Source organism: Bombus impatiens, unplaced genomic scaffold, assembly GCF_000188095.3.
Source record: "Bombus impatiens unplaced genomic scaffold, BIMP_2.2 scf_0724, whole genome shotgun sequence".
In the NCBI taxonomy this organism is placed as follows: domain Eukaryota; kingdom Metazoa; phylum Arthropoda; class Insecta; order Hymenoptera; family Apidae; genus Bombus; species Bombus impatiens.
In genome coordinates, this window is record NT_177143.1 from 379,899 (window position 1) to 392,462 (window position 12,564).

Below are 12,564 nucleotides of genomic sequence, written 5' to 3' on the forward strand. Positions count from 1 at the left end.
GAGCCGGTACAACAAGACGTTGACGACCAGGGTGAATAAAAGAGCCGTCTATATACCGCCCTAAGTTCATTCTCGTCCAACATCTGGCAATTTTCGATTTTTCTAAATCTAGTTGCTTTCCTACTTTCCTCTGGCTGCCCGTGGGAAGGTGGAACGTGCGGAGATATGCGCGTGCTATCGATCACACGGGCCGATCGCGCGGATATGTGATACCGGAAGTAGGTACGGCAGGCTTGACCTGCGTGCAGGTGCTCCACGGTGCGTACCACGTATGCGTACATACATAGGGGTGAGCAACGACAGAGAAGAGAAGGGTGAGCGAGAAGAGGCCGCGTGTCAGGGCCAGTCGTGAAGATGCACGCCACCGACGCCGTCGCCGCGACGGCGTCCCTGCCGTCATCCACGTCCTGCGTGACCGCCTCGAGGAAGCCTGGCTATGCGGTCAACCTCGTCCTCGTCCTGTTCGTCTCCTGCTGGATCGTGCAGGATCGAATGGTCTTCGGCATGTCCGAACCACCCGAACTTACCACGATCGAGGGTGAGTCTTTCTCTCAATTTTATAGTTTCCCTTTCTTTTTCGAGTTTTTCGAGTGGATCGTGAATTTTTGATGGATTTCGGAAAAGTATAACGCGCAGGAGCGTATGTAGAAAGCACGTAATAGAAAAATATATTAAGTCACGTAAAATATTAGATCGTGATCGAGAATCAGCTTCTTTGAGTTTTATTTTCCTTTTCTCAATTCTTGCGAGTTCACCGTGAATATTTATTCATTTATGAGGATGTTAAACGTATGATAATTTATGGAAAACATAACGCAATAGACCATGCTCTGTTTTTAGATTTTTATCCGTAGATCTTGGATTGTTTTTCTATTTGCATAGAGCAGATGCGAGGCATCTTTTCCTTATTTTATAAGAGCGAATAAATTAATTATAAATTTGCGTAGATATCCGCGATCTATTTATAAAGATTCACGTTCAGATGATGTTAAATCGTGCACGAATTTTATTTTGTGGTAGAGTTGAAAGGATGATAAGTTGCGAGGAATATTCGCGGAGAATATGTCAAACTTGGAGTCTGAGGCAGGTTTTGTTAAGTGTACGTATTTTAGTTGGCGCTTTTGAGATGGAGGCAGAAGATGAAGTACCGTAGTAAGGAATACTCTTGATGAATATTCGAGTGATCTTGGAAGGTTTTTCGAAACTTTCCTCAATTATAAGATCACAATGACGAATAGCTTTCTCATTGCACGAAACATTTAAAATAAAAGTATCTTTGACAAAAATTGATGTTTACTCGATTGTTTAACAAGAATTATGCAAATTGTGTGCACGTATTCCCAAATACACCCTAAACTCCACGATCTTAATTAATTATTTCATTCTTTTAAACTATAGTATGCGAACACACCGCGCAAATATACACGCTAATCTCTATAATCTTAATGAATTAAGTAATTACACAAATTGGTTCGAGTCCACTATAATAAAATTCTTATTCATACAATAAGTATTTTTACATCTATTCGTATTTTCTAATGGAATTTTATTTTATCAGGTTTTACATCTCATTCTCGCACTACCGAATTTTTCTAGTCCTACGAAAATACCACTAAATAATAAAAAATTTAATATACTATATATATATGTAGGGGCCCAATTAACTAAGTATGTCAATGGTATAATAAATATCAATATTTTTTGCAACCATTGTATTTTAATATCACGATATTATATTCTAGTAAATATTTAACAACTCTTCCATTTAACAACTTCTCTTGCTCTGCTTGCTGCATAATAAAACAAAATAAAATGACAAAGGATTATTTGCATCCTTTTCTTCTCTGATAAGAATAAAGAGATATTCATCGAATGTTTCTATAAAAGACACTTGGCATTGATTATCTCGACTATGTCACTGATTGCATTCCACTTTCATCCCTTTCACGTTTTTATTTCCGCTCGATATACGAGCAAATATTATTGCAGCATCGACGGGAGACTACGTGTCGATCGATGTCAAGATCTCTCTGTATTTTAAGTCCCTTTGCCGGATCAATGAAATACGTATGCACAGCGGATATACAATAAGCCTTTTGCACGATCGAACACGACTATTTATTTACAACTGACCCATATACATTTTACGAGCTTCCAAACTGTACCAGCAACACGATAATCCCTAATACATCCATATGAAATCCAAATGACTGTACTCACAGCAATGCAAAAAACCGTAACGAATGTGTTGCAATGAAAAAAAAAGTGCGACAAATGGCTGAGACAGCAATTGATTCAGTTCCACTTTAAAATTATTAAAGTACTGCGACAACGTTCAAAAAAGATGGCGAGGGAGATAATGAATGATAAATTAGGGGGAAACGTAGGAATATTCTCTGTTAATTACGCAGTGAAGATTTTCGTAGTAAAATTGTCAAGTAGTGAAAAACAATCTTTCAAATAATTACTTTTGCCAAGGATTTTTAGCAACGACACATCTTCTCTCCCTTCTGTGCTCCTGTTGTCATAGAATTACATTGACAAGTATCGTACAATATTCTACGATATCCTACATTCTGTTGGAAGTATATAAAATACGACTTTCGCATCAAAACGATAGAATTCTTACAGAAATTGTAATTTTGTGCTTCGTTTTTTTATTTCTTTTCCATTCGAGGTTTAAATCGACGTGTCGTGTTTCTTAGGTTCCTAACGTATCCCCCGACACAGGAAGCTTAATCCAAGTCGAATGAAACATACACGGATACAAATTATCCATTGAACATACAAAATTCTCACGAAGATCGAAACTTCGTGCTTCGTTCTCTCATTTGTCTTAAATTTAAGCTCCAACTTGGCCTGCCTTGCTTCTCTTAGGTTCCTAACGCGTGCTCAGACTCAGAACGTTAAAGTCAAACACACACAAGTAGAATTGATCCATTGGAAATACTTTGTTGTCCTACTTGTTTTCAATGCGAGCTTCAAATTGACATTTCTCGCATTCCACGCTCCGCGAGTCTGATGCGTTCTCAGACTCGGAAAGTTCAATCACCCGTTCAAGAGGTTCAGTATATTTCTTCCCCATCTGCCTGGTGCCCTCATTTGCGTTCTTATTTCCTGGACCAACGAGCTCGAGCTGCCTCTTTCCGATCGTTAAATCCAGGCGAATTGCACCCGGTAATATCATTCGCGTTCTTTACATTCCTTCGGGATTCGTCGATCTCGCGTTAATCTTTTAATCTCCAACCAGTCCGAAGGATACTGCCGGCACAATTTTGGACGGAAATTTATCATGCTCATTTCCGGTCGTCATTATCACTCCGACTTAGTAACCTATCCTTTGTATTTCTTGTTCGCATGTAAAACCAGCCAGCGTTCCTCCGTTTCCATCGTTTTCTACTACCCAATTTTTCATCTTCTATTTTATTCTTCCTTTCGATGTTCCGATAATAATTGTACTGCTGAAAAAATGCTGTTCTTATTAGTAGTCGATGGATTGTGGATGTTTATGCATTCGTGGATCGGAAAATTGAAATAAAAGATATAATATTGAAAGTTTAATCTAAGTCTGTTTTCTTATTGTTAGTTCTACTCATAAAAATGTAAGTTTGCGTAGATATCCGCAATCTGTTAATAGCTGGCAACAGAACGAGATCTTTCCTAGAATCTATACGTTCTTAGATACCGAAAAGCATGAAATATGGTTTGTAAAGTGGAAACGTATCTCTTCCGACACGTTTGTAAAGAAGACATCTTCTGATATTTAGAATTACCATGATAGTTGGATTAATTATTAATTCATCTGTGAAAAAAGATCCTGCTTTCCCAAAAACGAATACATTTATCACTCGGTTATCATTTATTCAACAACTTGCCCAAACACAATGCTTCGTATATATAATGGTTTGAAACAGATGTCAGAAGTAACGAGTCGGTTAGATTTATTCCTCTCGGAAGAACAACTCCAAGAATTACGCGTTTCTCCAAGGAATTTATCACTGTAAACTTTTTTCGACTTGACTGAATTTTTAATAATCCCAATAGGAAGAGTGACGAGAAGAGAACTTAATCCCAATAGGAAGAGCGAGGAGAAGAGAACTTAATCCCAATAGGAAGAGCGAGGAGAGGAGAACTTGTGAAGAAGCAAAGATTTGCATAAGGTTATCGCGAGAAGGGATCACGACAAGAAGGGGTAACGAGAAAGATATCATATTTTCACAGAATGTCGAAGTCTCGAGGAAACGTAATCTCCATCCTTATCGTTTGTCGCGTTTCTTGGATCTTTTTGATGCAGCAATTGCGATACTAAGAAGGTTAATATCGATCCTAGGACAATGGAACGCTTAAACAACGTTATACCTGGTCTTTCTTTCTTTCTTACTGTCGATGAACGATTTTCATCGATCGAGGAATCTTAGACGCTTCGAAGGAAAATCAAGACGTTGAACTAGATACGGTGACTCATTGGCTAGTGGTTCAGAGTATTTGAACATTTACCATAGAAAATTTTTATGCGTCTATTATATCCGCAATGTAAAACATTTTGAAATTTCATTGTCACCGTGACGAGACTAAATTGTTACGATTATATCAGTGAAATTTGAAACTGTAAATCTGAGAACGTATGTAAAAGTTAAGAAACATATTTACTGCAGGTATACATGTGGCAAAAAGTACACCATGAATAGCTATTTTAAATATATATCAAGTATTAAAAATGGCCTCACCGAATGCGAAGTCTTATTAAAATGTAACTGACCGTTCAAATAATTTTATGATTTCCGCGAAATATGCATTTGCACTTAATAGCTTGTACCTCGTATATCCATTTTCAGAGCTGTTTCAAATTTTACCATTATAATCGCGATGGCCGAGTCTCGTAACAATGCCAATGAAATTTCCACGTGTTTCGTATAACACGCACGATATATTCGTAAAAGGACTCATGTAGAACGTAAACGTTTGAATATCATTTATGTGCAACGCGTATGTTCATTGGGGAACAAATTCGAGATTACCTTTCGTAAAATGTCTTTAAAACATGCTTGATGGGAAATTTTAATAAAAGTACTTTTCATGGAAACGAGGGGAAATAGAATAAATCGCGCCTCGTTCGCTTTCCTCCGTATCGATTTCGAAGAAAAGCATTTCACGCAGGGAAACAGGCTTTCCTGGTCATTATTCTGCAATGCGCAACGGAGCACGATATAAATTCCCTTTCTCTGTTCTTTTTTTGCTACTTCTTCTTTATCCTTTTTTTTCTTTTTTATTATTTTCGCGAATGGCAAAAGGTCAACAGATCAGGAGATCTCGATTTACGCGATAACGCCGTTTTTCTAAATGTATTTCCAATCGAAATATAGTTTCGTACATCCGAATCTATCGTGCCAGCGGCCACTATTACCGTACCACATGGTTTTGTGCAGTGTGGCCGTGGGCACATTTGCAAATTGCACAAGAATAAGCTCGCAGTCGGTCGTTGCAGTAAAACGTTCGGTTTTACTCATGTTGTCCGACGTTATCAAACCGTAACGAACGAGATACTTAATTAAATTCGTCTAATTTCGACGTATAATTTACCGAAGATGTCTCGTGTTGCTTTCATTTCGGAAAATTACCAAGGCCGATTCTGAGTATCATCATGAGTATCGAGATACAATAGCAAATGAAAAGTGCTGAGTAACAATGAATTTCCATTTGGTATTTCCATCCTTCGAAGAGAGCTTTGAAATTTGATTTCGAAGAGGAAGGAAGGATATCGTATTTTAAGCCAACCTTAGACTTTATGTACGAATAGACAAAAAGCGTCTGAATTTAGATAGAATATTCAAGCTCGTCCCTTCTGTTCATCAGCTATACAATAGCGGATGTATAAAATCGATACGCTATGAATTTAAGTAACTTTTATACTGAAAATTTTTCGTCATATCGGTAACGCCTATTCTGTCGTTTATGTATATTAAGTTTATTTGCTGCTTTTAAAAGATACACGTAAACCTATCGCGTCTTTTTACATCTCCAGTTTCGTAAACTATCTTTCGTTACCGCTTCGTATATCTGTCGTTTATTCTGACCTTTACAAAATTTCTTCTCTTGTAACGAGAAATCTAATATTTTAAAAGCTTGCAGAAAGTATTAAAGATTGTACAAAAAAAGGTAATCACGAAGCTACTCGAGAAATAAAAAAATGTTATCAGAAGTAGTAATACGTAATATTACCCAATTACCGCTTAATTTTCCAAACACTCTGATATTAATACACGTACATATGACTCATGATATCCTTCCTTATCCTCTCAGTCCTTATCTTTCATCTTTCTAACGTGCAGTTCGAGGATATTCGATTGGTTTGAACGTTCGCTCGAAGCACGACCTCGAGATAGAACTCGATTACCGTGCAGGTGATTTCGCGACTAAGGTCACACGGGGAATGCTCTCTCTGCCGTATCATTCGGTATCATATTCTTGATTTGAAGAGTGGCTTCGTGCCAAGCTAACGCTAAACAAACCCTAAGCAAGTTCGCATTGGTTGCTTTGGCTGAGGTATCGACGCGCGAGCATCAGGTTGTGAATAAATATTCGATATCAGCCTTTATGAAGCATTCCAAAGTGCGTGCAACGCGAACTATTTAAAAAGTGGAATTTTATCAGCCGGAAAAATGTCTCATCAACTCTAAACACGTGGATCGATGTCCTACATACGCGTAATCGAATACACGTAATGAAATATCTCGCTCCCTCTGGGAATGATAAGAAGAATGAAAAATAAAACGAAGTATTCGTTCGTACGATGATTAGGATAATTTTGAGAAAAAATATATTCATTTGAGGTGGATGCTTTGGGATTGATGATATCGTGCTGTATTTCCGGGTTAATGAAGCTGGTTCATGAAACTGTATGAATATGGAGACCGAGATATCGTCGACGTACATTCGTTTCCAACGCTACTCGTTTTTTTTATTATCTCTTTCCCTTCGTCGATTCTTTTAACGTTACGTTTTTAATTAATTCTGTTTCTGTGAAAACAGAGAAATCCTGCAATGTGTTTTATAAAGCAATGGCATATTAAAATGCGCGGTAAAATTTCATGTTCCCAGACAGAATCTCGTTGTAAAAATAGGTCAAGAACATGGAATAAAAGTTCTTCGCGTAAAGTTTGAATGTTAAAGTAAAATTATTAAAAGTTACGTTATCCTTTTATTTCATCCCCTCTAATTAATATTCTTTCCGAAAAGAAAGAAGAGAGAAATATTTTTTGAAAGTCTCAACGTCCTGGATAACGCTTCCTAACAGGAAAATTTACGACGAAAGCAAATACTAAACAATCACACGCAGGATTACCAGTTTCCATTAACAGACCTCAAATGATACGATTCTCTAGCCTTTAATCCATCCTTTCCCGTACGATTCACGTTGACAAGAGTGCAATCGAATAATTAAACGAAACGGAGCGGTAATATGTGCCACGTAATTAAACATGGAGGCATTTAACGTAAGCCTCGCCCTCGCTAAATATATTCGGCCGCTACAGTACGCTGCGCAAGCCAATTAAATAGATTTTCGATTATAATCGCGCGGGACATTTAGGCAGTGGCAAATGTTCCGTGCTAAGCTCGTACAGAGTACGACGCGACGCCACGATATCGTGCACTGTCTAGCACAAACACGTTCAAACATTCGCAAACGAATATATACATGGTGACCTAATATTAGTCAAACTTTGTTAATATATTCTATGAGTATAATCAAGTAAAAAACGATACGTAAACATAGGTGATTTAAAGTTTTATTAAAGAAGTTAGAATCACAAACTCGTGAGTTATGCAATCACGTAATTATTAACTAAAGATGTTAACCATTCGGTAGTCTAGCAACTCTGATAACAAACTCAACGTGTATTGTATCATCTGCTCCGTAAGTTTGAAAATATTAGTAGCCACTTTATTTAATACTAAAACGTTGTTCTTTAGTCATAAAGCGATATTAAAGTCAATTAATACTGTTTTAATCCTGTGATCTTCGTGTATCGACAAAGTCAGGCTGTTAAATCCTGACACACCCCGTATACACAAACTTATGCAAATAGAAATACACACGCACAAACTTATACAAACATCTTCAAACATGCACAAATTGTTGTACGCGATTACAAGGCAGTTTCGTGACATTCGTGCGTGCAGGGATTACCTTGGTAAGAATTCTCGCTCCCCCCCGTCGACTAATCAATACTAAATGATATTATATCGCTAACTATCACGACGTTGGCACCCTTGAATTTCTGTGGCGTAGAGTTGAATAAGACTGCCGTTTGTCGTAGAGAGTGCGTTCAATGGACAATTAGATGACTCATCATCGCACCTTTGTGTCAACGTAATTGCACGAGCCAGCGACTCGTCGTCGATATCTCCTGTCGGAGGGAACGAGATCATGCAAGAAAATGATGATAAAACTACGATACCTCTGACGTTGACATGTCGGTGTCTGTCTCTGTGTGATACCTGTACTCGCGCGTTTTTCCCCTCTTTAATTAATAAGTCGCTTAGAGGTTGCTTGGAAGAAGGCTTCTTTTGTTGATTAACCTTTGCTCCTCTCGCCTCCTCGTTGCTCATCCTTTCTCGGCAGGCTACGAGCTTAAGTAATTGAAACACGGTTTGACTTGGTTTGATTTCGTTTGGCCTGGCTTGACTGGGCCTTAATGTCTGTGGTAATCGGGTCTTCCAAAAGGCAAATCGATCAACTTTACTTGTTGTATATTTCTTCATTCTGCTCATTAGATTGTCTTGCATTAATTGGGTTAACATTGTTAGCAAAATTGTATATGTCGATAGTGTAAAAAAATATCCTTACACTATAGTAACAACGTTGGAAAATATATGGAATTTTATAAGTAAACTTTAGAGTTTAGTTATATGATTGTTCTATTTAAGGAATAATTATTATAAAATAGCAAGAGAGATATATAAATTATAATTCGTAATAAAATTCTATCTACGGATACATAGTTACTGTTTAACTTGTTTAAAAACAAATGTTTGACTTCCATAAGATTATAATAAACATAGCAAGAAAATAGTATAAAACTTTATAAATTTCAAGATAGATTTAAAAAGCTAATGTGTGATGCTTGTAACATCATTATTTTTTTCTACCCTTCGTTAACGATAATTTCGTTGTCTCGATTTATCCATTTTCTCCTTCTGTTACTTTACATACTTTTAATGTTTCCACTTGAAAAAATTTCAGTCTTACTTATGTAAAAGTGATCTTTATAAGGAACAATAATTTTTTAATTCGTATGTAAAACACGAATGAGTTTAAAACGCCAATCTGTGTGACCTAAGATAGACAAAACATTACGAAACTTGTCGAATTTACTTAAAGAAACGTACTTAAAAACTTTTAATTAATCCAAGTTTATTCGATCCTTGTTTCTTCCCTCACGTTTCATTTCGATTTTAGGAAAATTTACGCAACGAACTGAGTAAGTCGTTGATTTATACGAGACTTCGGTTTACAGACGTTCTAAGAGCTTGTTACGTCGACGTTCTATCGATCTTGGAATAGCAGCGTATTTCTGGTATCGGTGAACACAAGGTCTGTCTGTTTTTTCCTTTTTTTTTGTTTTTTCTGTGATATTCACTGTACCGTAGATAAAAAAGATCGATATGCTCGCGTTCTTTTGAATCCTTTTTGTTACCTGTCAAGGAAAATGGCGATATGCCTAGATTCTTGATTATTTTCTTGCTACTCTTTTCCTATCACACGTAGATAAAATACTGTGTTGTATATTGTACAAAGAAGCTTCTTTGTAGTTAGGTGTTTTCTGTTTTTATCTAGTTCGCCTTCTTGTTCTTTATTCTGCGGACGAATGCAATTCTTTTGTCGTTATGTTCTTTGTGCAATAAAGCCTCTTCCCATTTAAATTTTATTTTATTTACTCTATGTTCACTTTTATGCTTATAAACTGGACGTAGTAAAAGATCTTTGTCTCCAGTTTATACCACCTTGTTTTTAAGTTTTAGTTAAGTAGCAAGTTAAGTAGTAAACAAAATACTTGTTTAAGATTATTGTAACCGGCTCACAAATTTGACGCTACGACTCGGCTGTAAAATTGATCTCCCTGTAAAAGTCAAGGTATGTGGCAACGCGTGCGATTTTTACGAGTTTTGTTGGTCGTGAAACAACGTGGAAGTTGGTCTAGCCAGATGCGTTCTACATTTTCATCGCGCAGTTCATACTCCGCAGCTTCCTCGATTTACTTGACAGCTTTTCTACAGATTTAAAACATCTGTTTTCAGAATACTTTTAAAAAAGATTAACTATTCATTGTTCCGATGTAAAATAATGTACTCTCTATCAGCTTTTACGAAGTAAATATAATCTTGTTTCTGCGTGAGAAGGTAACGAGGTAAAAACAATCGCCGGAAACTAACTGTGTTCCTTAAGAAGATAGACGAATGTAGGTTAAATTACAAAACGAAGATAAAAGGTCCAAAAAGTTTGACGTTTTTCCAATAGAAAACAGATGCTGATTGAGAGAGTTTAAAAGAGCAATCTCACTATCTAAGAGAAAAAAGAGTTGATTTAATTTTGTTTTTTAAGATGTAATACGAATATTGATTGAATATTGAACAATCCTTTAAAACAACAAGCCTACTTTTCATTAGGTCTACAAACAGACGCTTGAAAAACTGTTTTTAGAAAGTCGAATATTCGCGTAAAAATTTCCACGAATTAAATTGGCTTAATTTTCGTTAAACTTAATGCAAATTAAACAGAACGCGAGATAGTCTCTGTATTGACAAATACACACTTCCCCCTTAAGGATCAAACGTTGCTCGCAGAATATTTCGATTCATTCACGCCTGACGCAGGGCAGGATGACTCCTTTCGTTTCCACGAAATTTCGTTTCCAGCCCTCGATTACAAGTGACTTATTTTGGGGGGTAAGCAACCTGCCGACATAGATGCCGTGGCACTTAATTATCACGGGGTGCCTCTTCCCCGTAAATTACATGTGTTGCAGCCACTCTTTTTATACAGAGATACGGCGTAATTAGAACACGCCCTAAGGCTGCTCCGTTTTAAAATACAGCCGCTCGAGTTCTTATACAGCCGACCAAGAGCGGGTTATAGGCTCTGCTTGTCGCATGGAAAACGAGCGTCAACCACGTCGCTGCGCTGCAATTAAAAGTACTTTGTCCGGATGCGACTTCGGTTACCCATTGTTACATGGTTTATTCGTCTTCACGCATATTGCGCTTCCCTCGCGTGATGCTTCTTACGACTTTCATAAAGACGTTCGTTTTATTCTGCTCTTTTACTCGCTCGTGAAAGAAAGAATTCTCGCTACGTGGCATTTTGAAGAGGACAATTTTACGTACTTTCTAGGGTAGCATGTGTATCACGTTACTAATATACCGAAGAATGTACGAAAATGTGAAAAGGCAGTGTCTACATCGTCGAACAGCTTTTTACTCTTAATAAGAGAACTGCGAATTTTTTTTCCAATATTCGTTGTTCTGTCCTTTCTGTTGTCGAATCATAACAATTAGCGTACTCTGTTCTATGGACAATATAGAAGAATGGAAAGAAGAAGGATGTTTTTAAAAATATTGTAGAATGTATCAATATAGAAGAAGGTTGTTTTTAAAAATTGAATTGTTCAACATCTCTTTCCTTTTACAATTTACTTTTCACTATTACAACATCTATGAGGAACAGCAAGTAATTCCAACATTGAAATACTTCAACGTTTCCAATCGAAAACGCTAAGATCCATTATAAATGCACCCTGGTATGTCACCAACGAGCTAATACCTCAACATACCAACAGTCAAAGAGGAAATAGCAAAATATCGCGACAGATGTAGCAAAAGAGTCAACAAACATCGAAACCCCCCTAATTACCGGATTACTTGATAAATCGAACCAGATCCGCAGGCTGAAGAGACACTACCCGCTAGATCTAAACACTAGATTTAATTAGTTATTTATATTAAGTAATATTTACTTATTTACATTTACTTAAAAATTATACGTATCTATAATAAGTATTAACTTATTATAAATATTTAGCCATGTCACTTCGCCATGCCAGAAAAAATTACTGAAAATTCTCAATGCGAGAATTGATTGCACATATTAATAAATAAAAAAAAAACTATTACAACATTTAGTCGTGGAAAATGTATGGAACGAGTTATCGCCTCTTTCAGAGACCTAAGAACATTTTTCTCTCTGTGTAAGAAATACGCGTCCTTTCGCAGAATTCGCTATTGTCTTCTCTCTTCTACCAAATTCATACATTTCTATGATACTTATCTTGGAACGCTGGCTTTGTTTCGATTTAGAACGATGATTTCCAACGAAGAAACCCAGATTTCATTATACTTGTCACCAGCCAGCAGGCTATAATTCATTACAATCGTTGCCATAATCGTAGCCAAATCGTAGCATCTACAATAGCTCTTTTCATCTTTCACGCGCACTTCTAAATTTACAAAACGGTCCAACCGATCCACGCTCCATTTCGCTTCAGTCCGCTGGATGCGGTTTGTCGT

The 12,564-nt window shown here is 36.9% G+C and overlaps 1 protein-coding gene across 6 annotated transcripts in view; it reads left to right on the forward strand.

Moving 5' to 3' along the window:
• LOC100749303 overlaps window positions 1-12,564 on the forward strand; it is a 47,105-nt gene that overhangs the window by 423 nt on the left and 34,118 nt on the right. For 5 of the 6 annotated variants that reach the window (XR_004462424.1, XR_004462425.1, XR_004462426.1 and 2 more), the window contains exons 1-2: window positions 1-31; window positions 113-538. The exon at window positions 1-31 is cut by the window's left edge. Coding sequence is in view for 3 of the 6 variants with exons in the window: in XM_033322918.1 (XP_033178809.1) it covers window positions 355-538 (184 nt within the window). In the remaining 3 variants the exon portion in view is untranslated. Of the gene's footprint in view, window positions 32-112; window positions 539-12,564 lie in introns of those variants that run through there. The other variant, XM_012390115.3, reaches the window with a different exon arrangement.